Consider the following 17,142-nt stretch of genomic DNA (forward strand, 5'->3'; position numbering starts at 1 on the left):
TAATATTCGTATTTCTAAATATCTTCCACACTCAAATTTATTTACGTAGCTATAATAGAGAATTATCTCTTTTTATAAAACTGCTACTCAATTTCTCCAAAATATCAAAAACGCACAACGTTAATATTCAAGTTTTCACGTCTGCCGGCACTCCCGGAGTGCAACCCGATTTTTTTATTTCCGTTAATTTCAAGGGTGCATTCTTGAGCATAAATTAAGTAACATTCTCAAAGACACCGGTATTCTAATTAACTCCATTTCGGAGATAATCAATAATTCATTTTTATCTTACAAGGCCCTCACGAGCGTATACACTTGCCTTAGGGCCTGTTTACATATTGAGTAGTATTTAGTACGAGTGTATACATTTGCTACTAAACGTAAATACGATTTCGGACGATTGATGTTTGAAATGACATTGATATGTCATAATTTTCAATGGTTTGGTTGAATTAAATGTATGCAACATTTAATTACTTTTTATAAAAATAAAAATAAAACAAAAATTAAGTATATATTTTTTTCTTAATTAATAATGTCATTTAGTTTCCTTAAACGTACTTACCCGGTTAACGGAATTCAATAAAAACACGGTGTATAAGTTTCAAAATTGAATTTAATAAACACCAGCACGGAATCGAAAGATTCGATTAAGTAGGTATATTGAAAGTTCATTAAAAATGTAGCTTATGTTATGAGCTACAAAACCAACTGGGCACTAAAATTTGAATCGTATCAGTACGTCAGTTCATTCCCGATATTAGAATGATATTAGAATCATATCAGTTGGCTGTCATTCGCGCGGTCGTCTCGCACGCACTAATGTCTAATACATCTTCGGACAAGTCGGAGCGAAATGAACGAGCGAATGACAGCTATCTGATATGATTCCAATACCGGTGATATCAAATGCACGATCTAATTCACCTGTTTAACGCTTCTTGCCGTATCGTGTCTGTGTAGTGTGAAAACAAACAAGATACCGTTTCGGCAAATAGACGGCATGTGACGACAGCTTTACGGTTATGCCCGACCCGCGTTGACGTATTGTCATGTATTATTCCCATTGGAATATATCTAAGGACGGGCCTCACGGGCAATAAGAACGGGGCCAGTACAGCGGTGTCACGCACACGAATTCGAGCCAATCGTGCAGTCTAACACCACAACGCGATTGGTTGATGATGATGAGTTTGCATCACGCGCGCGATTGGTCGCAACTAGTTGCGTTAATCTGCACGATTAGCTCGAATTCGTGAATGACACCACTGAACTAGCATCATTCTTAGTGCCCGTAAGGCCCGTCCTTAGATAAATGTCGATGATTATATATACCATATTAATGTAGCAGGGTATCAGTTCGACTACGATTCGTAGATGCCAGCAGGTTTGCAAATCTATGTACTGTAACACTAACTTTTGCCCGTGATTTTGCTACTCATAGTGTTGTGTACCTGCCGGTGAGTAAGGTTCCCAGAGCTCAACGAGGGGGGGGTTAGGGTCAGCAACGCGCATGTAACTCCTCTGTAGTTGCAGGCGTACATAGGCTACGGAGACTGCTTACCATCAGGCGGGCCGTATGCTTGTTTGCCACCGACGTAGTATTAAAAAAAAGTGATATCGTCTGAGTTCCGCAATAACCTAAAATGAGTCTTGGCCTCCAACACAAGAGCATGCCATTTTATCCGGACACATAAAAAGCCCATCGTCTCCGTTGGCTGAGCCACCTCGAAAGAATGGGTGAAGATCGTGCTGTAAAGAGGGCATATTTGTGTCATATTCACTTATGACACTATTTATTTAAACTTTACAGAACTACAAGCAAAATTGTACTGTTTTTCAATTGTCTAATTTCTGGAATACCTGCCTAAAACATCAAATTTTTACATCCTCGAACACGGGTTGCTCACACGACGTTCACGGTTGAGAGTGTCACATGAACTCCGGTTGTTCGCCCTTGTCGCCAGCTGCGAACTTTGCTTTCAGAGTTCCGCCGTAAAATAACATCTTTAGGGTTTATGCTCTTCGCAGAGCTTGAAGATGAATAAACTTGAGTACTTTGTCTGTATTTTTCTGTATAGAAAAGCCGTGAAATCCAGCGCTGGTGAGAAGGGTCCTTTTTTATGCTAGTGTGAACAGGAATAGATAGATGTCATTTGTGAAATAATAACTGCCCGAGGCATAGATGGTAGGATCGTATAGATGTGCCATACCGCGTGCGCCCGTGAGGGACAGAACATACGCAATGCGACAAAATTAAACACATGTTTTAACATACCTAATAACATACTAAAAACAACCTACGTATGTAATTTGGTCGGGTTATTTGTCACCTACCATATACTATACTAAATTTACGGTGGGGAATAAAAGGAATATGAGACTGTGACAAGGACAAAAAATAATAGCGCTGTCTCTGCTACTCCTACTGATAGTTCCATAAGTGCATCTCGTTCGGTCATCTGGCCTCTCCCCCATTTTACCTGTATATTATTGTACCTCTATGGACCAACACCTTCTTGGTTGGGTTTTCTTGAGTATATAACATCTTTTGAAAGTGGTATATAATTTATTACAGTCGTTTTTCCATTTTCTAATAACACATCAAGATAGTGAACGCTATAATTTGGTATTTTGTTCCACGGTTACATCAAGTGGGGATGGATTAAGGTAATCTTACCTTTACCAATTTTTTTCGTAACAATTAATAGTAATTTTTAGTATTTTTTTGTAAAGACACGCGTGAGTACTCGTACCATGAATCACTGACAGTGTCAAAACTGACATAAACGCTATCGAGAACGTAATTTACTTTCTATTCATCTCGCTCGCACTCATATGCGTATAAAGATGCATAGTAAGTTAGCTACGTTCTCTATAGCGTTTATGTCAATGCCGAACAGGTGGTACGGTGGTAGCCACATAGATCTAATCGATGCCAAAGGCACTGCAATCTGCTGTGATAAGCGGAGAGACAGACTAAACAATACAGTAGGGCTAAGATGGTCGGCTCTTTATCATTTATCACCATGGCTGTCACGTTCTAACAAGTATGTAAGCGCGAAAGTGACGGGCATAGTGACGAGTGTTTTTTTTTTAATACTTGTAGGTAAGTAAGAGAAATAATATTCCTAAAAGTTTTGTTTAACAACCATCGGTTTGTTAATATATACACGCCCGGTACAACTAAACACTCTAAGCACACGAAAGCGGCTTATTGGCTACTAATATGTTACTAATAATATCATAGACAAACAGCTTTGATGTTTCTAATAATCGTAATGAAGACGCCAGCAATTTACTCATAAGATTAAAGTGGTATATAGTTCGTGTCATCTACGACAACGCGCAGATTTATCAAATCTAACCTTTAATCACATGAAATTACGAGTCAAGTCACGCGTCTTCGTGAATGACACGATCGATAAGTCAATGTTCACAGAAGACACAGACAAGACAAAGACATGTAGGTATTGGTACTATTTCATAACAAAATTGATGAAAAGTTGAAAGCAAATATGAGTAAGTGAAAAAGAAATGCACGTTTACATTCATAAATGAATGCATTCTATGTATTCTTATTTAGTCAAGTTGAATAAACTAAGTGTATTCTGGATATTTCATATTTTTCTCTTTTACCAAATGATATTTGATGCTTTTGATTAGCTGAATGTTTGTTATTTTTTGAAATACATTTTTAAAATGAAAAATACTACAATCATTAATTATTTATAATGCAGTTACTAGCAAATCCTTCAAATTTATTTATTGATGCGGTTATCATCACGCTGATACTTTCGTTGCTGACGCAGGTTTTCTCACGATGTCTTCCATTGCCAAAAAGCAATTATTAATTAGCAATCTTTTAAATTTCAAAGGATGCTGAAAATACTACTTACAAATTCAATTGCGTTCAAATCAATTTAAAGATAGGTAGTACGTTACAGTAATTTTAAGTAATTTTTTGTAATGTTTATTGATATGTTTTTGTACCTTATTTTAATATAATATGAAGTTCTATTAGAAGTTAAAGATGACATGAAAATACTTCCAACATAAACATATCCATGATATGAATAAACTCGTTAATATTCCTGTATAATAACATTCAAATTTCTAACGGAATGATAATTAAAACCGAACAAAATTTAAACACGTTTACATAGATTCCTCACACGGAACCCTAACCCATTTTGCCTTCGTGTCAAGCTACAAAAGTTCTTGATGAAATGATAAAACGACTTTGGCATCAGGTGTCTTGGCAAGCGAATTTGAAGGAGTCACTTGTTTTGACGTTATGATAAAACAAATAGAACCTTGTTAACAACAAGGTAAGATTGAAAATGCTGTAAATCTCCTACTTTATGTAACGAAATACTAAGAGACCTTATTGAAAGAGACAGAAGGAGTCAATTGGCATGAGACGGTGTTTCAAGGAAATTTGTTGGTACATTTTGAGATAGCGTTCCGTCATAATGTAACATAATGGTATTTTATAGGTAATTTCGTTAAATAGACAGATTATTTATGTAAAAAAAGAGGCGTTCATTTGTAATGAGCGTAAATGCATTCTTTTTGTTCTGTAGTGCAAAAAGTAATCTTTTTAAGTAACTAGAGCTAACGTACGGCTACTGCCCGCCCTAAAAATATTCGTGCAGGACGTATAATAATAATATGAAAGTACTGTTAGGTGTTTTTATTTATTTATTAAACAAACCTTTGAAATATTAGACATTTTACCATCGACTTATTACATCGTATCTCGCCTCACGGCTCGAAATAAATCACAGTGGAAACTGGATAAGTAAGTGGAACCTGGGTTAGTGGGAAACCTTTTTAAGTGGACCCAAGTTCTCGGTTCCAGGATCTTGGCAGCGAATTATCTCTATAAGTGGAATGTTGGGACCTCTTTAAGCGGAATCCATTTTTTCGAAAATTTCTTATTGTAAATTGTTTATTCTCTTGTTTTACTCACATGCTATGTAGCAAAACTTATTGAGCACCATTGAAAATAACTTCCGAACGTCACCTACATTCTAGACCTGTGGACAATATCGATATAAATATAACGATTTAATTAGGTAAGTATTTTCAAGTTAATTGTATTACTTTCACATGTATTTATTACTTTTATTTGTAGTATCATTATTTAGTTTAGTTTATTAAGATCTTTAAGTATCCTTAAATGTTTATTTTCTTACTTGTAATTTATTTGTTTGGATGAATATTTTTTTGTATATTGCTATTGTATATAACGTTAAATGACAGTCTGTCTGACAACATGCATTATGTTTCGTAACCAAATGACTTCGTTTTTGCACTACAATGGTTCATGTATACTTACAAGGTATTTATTTAATCACCTGCAACAGTTTACTTACTTATATATATACTCTCCCATACAAAATGTCAAGGTCAGACAACCAAAATGTATGAAACAGACAACTTTTTTTTCGGGATTTCGAGGTTGGTCCCATAGTAAAAGTTGCTCAGAATGACCGATATATTCACGCCGTAAATTATTGCAGGTGACTAAATAAACAGTATGTATTTACCAAGACGTTTTTATAGAGTTGGGCAACGTCGCCTCTACGCCACCAAAATGTTGAGATCGTTTTTCAGCCTATATTTGTCCCACTGCTGGGCACAGACCCCCTCTCATGCGCGAGAGAGTTTGGGCTATAGTAACCACGCTGGCCCAATGCGGGTTGGGGACTTCACATACACCTTTGAATTTCTTCGCGGATGTATGCAGGTTTCCTCAAAATTTCTGTGACTAGATTTTACCAGAAAGCTAGTGGTGAATATCAAATGATTATTTATTTTTATATGTTAAAAATATAATTATGTATTACCATAAACTCGTAGAGTCCATATAGGATAGGCATCTGCAAAAATTGCAGTAATAGTTTCTGGAAATAAGAATGTACAATTTAATCTAGGAAGGATGAATATTTATTTTTGTTTTAATAATAGTTAAACTTCCATATTTATTATCTCGATGACCGGAAATTACCGACTCACTCGTTCAACCATTCAGTTGAATAAACTTGATTGGAAGTTCGTATGAATTATTGAATGTGAATCGCTCCAATATTTAATTATTGGCTGAAAAGCCAAGTGAGTCTGTGATAGATACACAAAATGATGGAAATGAGGTTATTTTATTTACTCATGTTTCTTGGTAAGCAAAATCTTACAATTATTATTGGGGTTCCAAAGGATTAAAAATATACCTTAACTATTAAAACATCCCAATATAATCATATAGTGATAACTATTTAAAAATAAAAATAAACACTACAGTATATTCCAACAAAATCCATTTTATGCTACAAATGCCTTACATAATTTTGAAAAACTTTATGTCAAAAATTTCATTTTTGGTAGGTAAGGTATGTACAAGCTTTTATCGGTCATCTCGACCGTACCATATATTACAATGTTACCGGACTTACATCATCATCTTCCTCGCGTTGTTCCGGTTTTTTTGCCACGGCTCATGGGAGCTGAGGGTCCACTTCTGTAAAAGTTCCTCAGAATGATCCATATATTCAGCCCGTAAATTATTGCAGGTGACTAAATAAATACAATAAATACCCTGTATTTATTTAGTCACCTTGCCCTTTTCATTTGTCTTACAAAACTTTGAACTGGTAATTATCGTTTGAAGAATTTGAGTTAAGTAGTTATTTTCTAATTTCCAATAGGTAGTATAAAAATCTATCGCATGACAATCAGTTTTTAAGTTTTTCATTTCTCATGCCCCGAAAGTGGGTTATTATTGATCTAAAAAGTGTGCAGAAAGTGATACGTTTCTGCTCTAATGCGTTTAACATTACAAGTACATTTTTAAGTTTTTAACGATAAAAAATTATAATTTGGTTTTAAATGGATTTATTGTACAATTCCCATTCTGATATTTAACTCTCCATTCCGTAAATAACGATACTTAAACCTATATTGTTAATTGAAAGTTCCCTTAAGAAATGTTATAAAAGTTTATACTTAATCATGTTTTTTTTTAAATACACAAGTATTATATATACTTTCCTTGAAATGAAAAGTAGAGTGTTTAACTCGGATACGGATCGAACGGTATTTATCGAATACCAAACGACCTCAACTGAAATGAGAGCCTTTCATCCCTTGGTTAACAATCTACTGTTTATACATATACTTCTTGTTGTTGCTTGTTTCATCCTTTCCATCCGCGCAATGATATTATGGATATACATACTTTATAAATTATATCCGTTAGGTACTTGAAAGTAAGTCGAGGTAGGCTAGGTGCTTTTTACCAGTGTATTTATTTGTGTGTTTTATTGAGCGAATATTTCGTTCCTCAGTTCTGGATGTTTCTATGAAGATATCTAAGTATGTATATATATTATCTATTCAAGTTTGTATTACGTGGCCTAGTAGCTGTGTACGTAGTACAAGCTTTGCGTAGGTTGCGCCTAAATCGATCTGTGTAAGATAGTCCCCAAATTTTTTTTAAACAAAATCGATAAAGCATATTCATTTCGCTTTACTTACCATATTCATAATCACATTGAGGCACAAAATCAAATATTTAAATACCATCCGTCAATCACAAAGAATAACCAAGGTCCTCCCGTAATTTTAGCAAGTTTCCGTTTCTAAGCAATTGAAAATAAAAGTGGTTTCAAATTACAAATTAATTATTAAGTGAACTCCATCTTAAGCCCAATGGAAAATATTATTGAGAAACCAGTTAAAGAAAACCTTCAAAGGCTCCTGAAAATTTGCGGCAAGCCTTTAATAACTTCAGAATTTTCATTATTAAATGGTCGTTTATTCTCAATGCTAGCGCGAGGACGAGCACGAAGGGGAGCGACCGGTTTGGCCTAGTCCATAGTGACCCTGTCTATGAAGCCAATGGTCCTGGGTTCGAATCCCGGTAAGGGCATTTATTTATGTGATGAGCACAGATATTTGTTCATGGGCGTTGTCTATGTATTTAAGTATTTATATATTATATATTATCGTTATCTGAGTACTCAAAATACAAGTCTTCTTGAGCTTAATATGCGGCTCGTCCATTTGTGTAAGAATGTCCAATATTTATTTATTTAACTATTTCTATTTATGAGCGCACTGTGGGACGACGCTTTACTTTTGGCTACTGGTTAGAGATGAGAATTTTCTGTTCAAAAATTCGGGAGGGTTTAGTCGTCCTAAAGCCTTACTAATTTTATAGAATTTTCTTAGGACAATAGATACTTCCATAGCCTATAATAACCATTGCTTATTTACCATCGATAAGGCAGGCCATATGTTTGTTTTCCATGGTACCATACCTACATTAGAGTTCACCAAAATCTTTACAAGCCCGATTTTATAAATACCAGGTAGGCCCTGTAATAGAAGCAATAAATTAAACTGTAAACTATTCTCCTCAAACTGACCTACATTTGTTCAGCGACTTTTAAAAATAAATTGTGGTTTGATTTTTAGTACACTTTAGTGTTTATTCCAAGACGCAATGTATTGCGAATTTTCATTATTTGTTCGTGTTACATGGCCCACCCTAGTATACTTACAAGTTTGTATGACACTGACGATAAGGTCGTGTGATAGTAGATTGTTAACCAAGGGATGAAAGTACCCATTTCTGTCGAGGTAGTTTATCCGAGACTGAAAAGGTGCCTTTCACCCGAGTTAAATATTCTACTTTTCATTTCGAATACGAGGAAAGTAAAATACATGTGTATTAAAAAAAACACGATTAAGTACTAACTTCAATAGTATTTCTTGAGGGTACATTCAATTAAAACAATTTAAGTAAAAATATCGTTATTTATAGAATGGGGAGTTCAATATGGAATGGAAATTGTACAACAAATCTATTTAAAACCAGAATTTTAATTACTTATCGTAAAAAAAAAGTATTTAGAAAGTACAGTGCTCTAGTGCAGAAATATATTTTTGGAATGTTAGATTGTAAAAATGTTCATGAACTTTGACGACCGGTCTGACCTAGTGGGAATGACCCTGCCTATGAAGCCGATGGTCCCGTGTTCAAATCCTGGTAAGGGCATTTATTTGTGTGATGAGCGCGGATATTTGTTCCTGAGTCATGGGTGTTTTCATTGTATTTATGAGTTTTTCGGAACTTATGTACGAAATATCATTTGATATTTACCGCTAGCTTTTCGGTGAAGAAAAACATCGTGAGGAAACCAGCATACATCTGCGAAGAAATTCAAAGGTGTATGTGAAGTCCCCAATCCGCATTGGGCTAGCGTGGGGACTATAGCCCGAGCCCTCTCGCACATGAGAGGAGGCCTGTGCCCAGCAGTGGGACGTATATAGGCTGAATTATTATTATATTATATATCGTTGTCTAAGTACCTACCCTCAACACAAGCCTTATTGAGCTTACTGTGGGATTTAGTCAATTTGTGTAAGAATGGCCTTATTATAGTTATTATATTTATATTTATTTATATGAACTCGACCGAAACAAAATAACTTAAAAAAATATTCCAGTATCATATCGTGGTGTAGCCAGCAACTATAACCTCTTGTAGCGGTTCGTTGAGACTTTGACTCGGTAAGTGATTAGAAATTATCTCTAATGTTTATAAAGGAAAATCGTTTAATTGCTAATTTATCTGTACAAGAGATACCATGGATAGCGACTTGGTAAATATTAATTGTGTTCTAAGATGTTAGGTATTATAAATTTCTTTATAGAGATACAAGTAAATTATTATATAAATTATGTAACAGTTCAAAAAGAATAGTATAACCTCGCAGGCCACATCGAATTTTAGTTATTCGATCTGTTACCGGTAGTCAGTGTCAAAAGTAACGTTTTTGGATGAAGAAATGTCAGTAATGAAAGACAGATCAGTATCATATCAGAATCGATCGAATAACTAAAACTTGAATAGGCCTATAGGTCTCAACTCATTGGATATGAAACAGATATATGTGTAAAATTATATACTGTTTTGTCGCATCTTCATTCATCAAGCCAACCTAAAGGATTAAAGATTTTGTTTGAACGTAATGATTTCGTTTTGATAGAATAACGTTAAAAATTAACTTTTTCAGGGTTCCGTACCCAAAGGGTAAACGGGACCCTATTAATAAGACACCGCTGTCCGTCCGTCTGTCAGTCTGTCCGTCTGTCACCAGGCTGTATCTCATGAACCGTGATAGGTAGATAGTTGAAATTTTCACACATGATGTATTTCTGTTGCCGCTATTGGGACCGTGCGAAGTGCATGGTGGGGGTAAGTAAAGCGATCCCAGCGCATAAGGTGGTAAAAATTAGAACTAACTGCGGATAGCGTCTTTAACATTTCGTACAAGTTATATGGCTCGAAATGAAACTTTAATTTCTCTCGCGCAAACTATTCAGTTTAGAAAAAATGATATTAGAAACCTCAATATCATTTTTAAAGACCTATAAGCTTTTTTAAGTTTCAGTTCTAAGTATGGGGAACCCCCAAAATTTATTGTTTTTTTTCTATTTTTGTGTAAACATCTTAATGCGGTTCATAGAATACATCTACTTACCAAGTTTGAACAGTATAGCTCTTATAGTTTCGGAAAAAAGTGGCTGTGACATAATCGGACAGACAGACGGACATGACGAATCTATAAGGGTTCCGTTTTTTGCCATTTGGCTACGGAACTCTAAAAAGTACGGAACCCTCGGTGGGTGTTTCCGAGTCGCACTTGATTTTTTAATAGTGCAATCATTTCATGTATTAGGTACCTACGACATATTTTTGGTATATCTAACGTGCGATACATATACAAAGACACATAGAGTCAGACCAATATTTTGACAGCTCAGACAGTGCAAGTGTTATTTCAAACGTCAAACATCTATGGCCTTATTATAGTTATTATATTTATATTTATTTATATGAACTCGACCGAAACAAAATAACTTAAAAAAATATTCCAGTATCATATCGTGGTGTAGCCAGCAACTATAACCTCTTGTAGCGGTTCGTTGAGACTTTGACTCGGTAAGTGATTAGAAATTATCTCTAATGTTTATAAAGGAAAATCGTTTAATTGCTAATTTATCTGTACAAGAGATACCACGGATAGCGACTTGGTAAATATTAATTGTGTTTTAAGATGTTAGGTATTATAAATTTCTTTATAGAGATACAAGTAAATTATTATATAAATTATGTAACAGTTCAAAAAGAATAGTATAACCTCGCAGGCCACATCGAATTTTAGTTATTCGATCTGTTACCGGTAGTCAGTGTCAAAAGTAACGTTTTTGGATGAAGAAATGTCAGTAATGAAAGACAGATCAGTATCATATCAGAATCGATCGAATAACTAAAACTTGAATAGGCCTATAGGTCTCAACTCATTGGATATGAAACAGATATATGTGTAAAATTATATACTGTTTTGTCGCATCTTCATTCATCAAGCCAACCTAAAGGATTAAAGATTTTGTTTGAACGTAATGATTTCGTTTGATAGAATAACGTTAAAAATTAACTTTTTCAGGGTTCCGTACCCAAAGGGTAAACGGGACCCTATTAATAAGACACCGCTGTCCGTCCGTCTGTCAGTCTGTCCGTCTGTCACCAGGCTGTATCTCATGAACCGTGATAGGTAGATAGATGAAATTTTCACACATGATGTATTTCTGTTGCCGCTATTGGGACCGTGCGAAGTGCATGGTGGGGGTAAGTAAAGCGATCCCAGCGCATAAGGTGGTAAAAATTAGAACTAACTGCGGATAGCGTCTTTAACATTTCGTACAAGTTATATGGCTCGAAATGAAACTTTAATTTCTCTCGCGCAAACTATTCAGTTTAGAAAAAATGATATTAGAAACCTCAATATCATTTTTAAAGACCTATAAGTTTTTTTAAGTTTCAGTTCTAAGTATGGGGAACCCCCAAAATTTATTGGTTTTTTTTCTATTTTTGTGTAAACATCTTAATGCGGTTCATAGAATACATCTACTTACCAAGTTTGAACAGTATAGCTCTTATAGTTTCGGAAAAAAGTGGCTGTGACATAATCGGACAGACAGACGGACATGACGAATCTATAAGGGTTCCGTTTTTTGCCATTTGGCTACGGAACTCTAAAAAGTACGGAACCCTCGGTGGGTGTTTCCGAGTCGCACTTGATTTTTTAATAGTGCAATCATTTCATGTATTAGGTACCTACGACATATTTTTGGTATATCTAACGTGCGATACATATACAAAGACACATAGAGTCAGACCAATATTTTGACAGCTCAGACAGTGCAAGTGTTATTTCAAACGTCAAACATCTATGAAATTATGACGTTTACTTAACACTTGCACAGGCTGGGGTATCACGATCGTTGCCAACTTAGCTTGGTCTGACTCTAGTTATGTACATATTATTCTAAGTACCGAATATTGGAAGTACGTTTTCGGAAGGCATACAACAATTTTAAACTTTGTGCCAAACAATAAAATCAAATATAAATTAGTCAATAAATCAAAAACCCCTTATCCTTGACCCGGAAAGTTTGAACCCGGGCATATTTTAAATTTATGACCGGCAGCGGGTGGGTACACATTCTACGAAAGGTTACAAGTAATTAGAAGTTTATAATGGAGTTTCATTTATTGACTAGCTATTTATCAGGTCTGTTCTCAGAGTAATATATTAATAGTCTAAGATTCGGTATATGATATAAGGAGTGGTTCAGTAAAAAAAGTGGCAGTGAATTATCTAGTATATTTTTATTTTTTTTGTAATGATGAAGCAGATTATTTTTTTCAGTAATCTGTAGATAAAATATATTTATTTATTTAAATTTTATTGCACAGTAAAAATATACAGTTACAAAAGGCGGACTTAATGCCCCAAGGCATTCTCTACCAGTCAAACTTTGGGCCAAATAGAGAAGCAAAGTTGGTACGGGGTATGTAAATAACACTTTTAACTTAATTTACAGTACTTACTAAGTTAATGTAAATATAGGTATATATATTAATGTAAAATGTAGATAACTATAATAATAATAATAATTCAGCCTATATACGTCCCACTGCTGGGCACAGGCCTCCTCTCATGTGCGAGAGGGCTCGGGCTATAGTCCCCACGCTAGCCCGATGCGGATTGGGGACTTCACATACACATACATTTCGTACATAAGTTCCGAAAAACTCATTGGTACGAGCCAGGATTTGAACCCGCGACCTCCGGATTGAAAGTCGGACGTCATATCCACTCGGCCACCACTGCTACAACAACTAACAACTTTGAACTTTGGTTTTGAACTATATACAACAATAATATATACATATAATAACAATAAAATTATATTGAGAAATATCAGATTGTTTGAGTTTTCTCATTTTTATTGCAATGTACTTCGTAACTTTTTCTACAACACAATTTGATACTCTTCTACCTGTCGTTTTCCACAATGCCACACTTGAATTTAATTTTCACAACTAGTTGTATGCTTTTAGGAATATCATCTTACGGGTAAATTATACCAATAAACTGGAGTTCATCTTCGGTAGTCAGGAAGTCTCTCCAATCTAACCCCGTGACAGAGGTTTTTTTTTATGAGAGACAAATTTCTGTAGAAATCGCAAATACACAAAAATAGAAATTACATGTAACTACCTCAAAGTGAATTCAAATCAAAAAAAGTGCAATATCGAACATAAGACAATTTAATAACGTATTAAGTAGCTTATCAAACTTAAAGAAAAAACTATGTTTTGAGAAACACCTCATAAATTCTCTCAAAAGACGCTGTTCAGAAAGTCTTACGAGTCATGTAATATAAAAGGCGAACATTTCAAATCACCCTTTTATTTTAAATACGATTGTATTTAATTGTATAGAATAGTATGTACGGATTAGTACAAAAATACTCCTTATATACCCTCATCTGAGCCCGTAGTGTAAATTTATTCGATATCTTGACGTGACGTACGCGTTTGCGTTAAGTCTCATTTAGTATGGGATGTAAAAGCAGCGCGCCAAGCGGAACGTTTAGGAAACTCAAAATCCCATACAAATAAGACTTAACGCGTACGTCACGATACGCCATCGAATAAATTTACACTAGGGGTACTGATAATTATTAGTGTTAACAAATAAATAAAAGTAAGTATAAGTGGCTCCTCGAATGTTGCTTATGTCCATGGGCGGCGATGACTGCTTCCCATCAGGCGGCTCGTCAGCTCGTTTGCGGCCTATTACTAAAAAAAAAATAGAAATAAAATCTGCCCGTACGCAATTTAACTAGGCAAATTATTTGCAATGTGTCAATGTAAATATTATCTATCATTTATTTGTCATCACTGATAAATAACAGATGAGGGTATATATTTATTAAACCGTAAACTCTACTCACATTAATTTATTTCACAACATATGATTACAGCACGAATTCCATTCATGTAAATTTAAAGAATCTATTATTGTGATCATCAAAAATAAATTCAAATAATAACAAGATAATCCAGAAAAATCATTGCATTAATTATACATAATACAGAAATTTTCACCTTAAAAGGTTCGACAAATTATATCATTAAGAAACAAAACCAATGTCGAATATGCAATTATAAATTATACAGTTACGAGTATGTCAATAAATGCACTTATATATAATATATAATTGTGACAGCCCAAATCAAAAGCGACCTTATTGCGGTTGGCGCTTACGTCATTAGTATTGGCGCGCAGCTAATAATGGTAGCGCTGACCGCCATAAGGTCCCTTTTGATTTGGATGATGTAATTCAATGCCAGAATATTCATTATAGGCGAGAGGTAGTTATGTGAAATACACAAGAGTAGGTGATTTAATCCTGTTAAAAAATAGCCAATATGATACCTAGGCCACAATAGAACCATATCATAATGAATCAATTTGTTTATCTTCTACGATAGGATTATTGAGTGATATATGTCATGTATCTACTAAGCGACAAGGTTCTATACCTAGTATAAAACCTAGGAATTGACCGTACATATTTATAATCTCTAAGATATTTAGCGCATTTTGTATAACAACGAAGACGAAAACTGTTTAAATTTGAGATATTAAGAAGTTAGGAAAGTACCTACACAGTCAGTTTAGCTTAAACTTAATCTTTACGACAGTGCAGAAGCTATATTTTTATCGCAATATTTAACACACAAGCTGCAAGTCCAATTAAAAGTTAGTTACAATAACGTCCTATAATAAGAAGTTATTAAAAGATTGACAAAGTTGTTATTTTCAAGTTACAGCTTCAAGATTTATGCACGACTTTGTAGCGTTAAGTTTGTTGAGGAGACGTCACAACAAGCCAGGAAAACAACATAATTAGTGAACTTTGCAGCCTTACCTTTTAAAATTTTACATACTGCAACTGCAATAAAGGCTTCTGAAAGTGTTTAATTAAGTGACGTTTATTTTACCTTAGTAAAGCAAGAGTGACTAAATGTCTTTAAGAACAAAAATTAACTCTTTATTTAACAATTAAGTACAATAATCATCACGCTAAAAATAGGTACATGTCCAAACTTAAAATCTAAAACAAAAACGTGTGCATACAAAAGACATTTTTTTTACAAAATCACTTAAATTGTGTACTAAAAAATAATCACGTAACTAATATACCTACCGTACTTATACTATCAAAATCAACCCCACTCAGCTCACAAGTGCCAAAGATACTTGTGGCATTGTCTATTGCCGCGTAAGATAGCAAGTGATATAAACATAAAATATATTACATTTAGATGATATTACTCATAAACGCAAGTGTTAGTGTAGTTATTCGCTGTCAGTTTTGTGACGAAAATTAAGCATGAAATCTTTATGGGAATCAACTTTTTGCCATTTTTACATTGTAATATCGCTTATAGTAATGAAACACTAGAATCAAGTTTTTATTGAAATTTAATGCTTAATTACTTATGGTCCCAAAACTGAACTTTCCGTCACAACTCACGCTAATTGGGTACAACTATTTTCTAAAAACTCCCTGATAATCGTTTGTCTTTGTCCGTTCCTTTGACATTAGTTTTTGTTAGAAAGAGACATAATTTAACAGAGGTTTTTTCAGTTTTATAAATAAGGGGGTTAGTCTTCCTATCACATATATATATTACAGAAAAAAATGGTATAGTTAGAAAATCTTCTAATCTAGAGGTCGGGATGTTAATTCCCAGCTTTTAAGAATGAGTTCCTCAAATGCTATGTTCGAATAAGGTATCATTTGATATTTAGCTGCCGCTTTTCGTCAAGTAAAAAACTTACCTTTACCTACCGCATATTTTTAACATAACTAGCTAACTTATAATAAGCTCCTACAATTGAAACTAACTAAACTATGTACGACCGACACTGGACGCCGTCCTGTAGGTCATTCTAAGTAATGGTGGGCGGATAGAGTGGAGGTAGAGAAAACTGGCGTGAATCCGCGCAGAACCGGGTACAATGGCGTGCTCTTGTGTTGGAGGCCAAGACTCATTTTGGGTCATTGCGCCAAATAAGTAAGTAAGTAAACTATGTACATCTGCTAGGTAATCCGTTTATTGTGTTAGACATTATTCGAATTTATTATTACAGCGCTAGCATTGGTAGTTTCCTTTCTGTGAAACTCCACGAATATTAAGGATTAAATTTTAATCCCCTCCGGCGAAAGACAATCATTCATAAAAATATCTAATTTTGCTTATCTAATTTTATTTTGTAAGCGTCATATCCCTTATTAAACCTCCTATTAAATTTCACTAAAGATACGCGTAAATTAAATAAATAATAGAGCATATATCTGTGAGAAATATTTAAGTTATGTTTAGGAAACAAACCTCTTAATAATTCTATCTCTTCCCAGGTGCTCTGGACGAAGCTATGATGCAGGCCCTGGAGCACGACCGCATCGACTTCGTGAAGCTCCTGCTCGAGAACGGCGTCTCCATGCGCAAGTTCCTCACCATCCCTCGGTTGGAAGAACTGTACAACACCAAGAGCGGACCCAGCAACACACTACGGTATGTAGCAACAGTCTGTACATGCTGGAGACTTCGTGAAGCTCTTGCTTGAGAACGGCGTCTCCATGCGCAAGTTCCTCACCATCCAACGCTTGAAAGAATTGTACAACACCAAGAGCGTTACAGA

General features: G+C 34.8%; 1 protein-coding gene across 2 annotated transcripts in view; it reads left to right on the forward strand.

Annotated features, from left to right (window-relative positions):
* LOC133527836 (transient receptor potential cation channel trpm) overlaps positions 1-17,142 on the forward strand; it is a 399,070-nt gene that overhangs the window by 322,733 nt on the left and 59,195 nt on the right. For both annotated transcript variants that reach the window (XM_061865024.1, XM_061865026.1), the window contains one exon: positions 16,859-17,015. In XM_061865024.1, coding sequence (XP_061721008.1) covers positions 16,859-17,015 — 157 coding nt within the window. The remainder of the gene's footprint in view (positions 1-16,858; positions 17,016-17,142) is intronic.

This window comes from Cydia pomonella, chromosome 18 (assembly GCF_033807575.1).
Source record: "Cydia pomonella isolate Wapato2018A chromosome 18, ilCydPomo1, whole genome shotgun sequence".
NCBI lineage: Eukaryota > Metazoa > Arthropoda > Insecta > Lepidoptera > Tortricidae > Cydia > Cydia pomonella.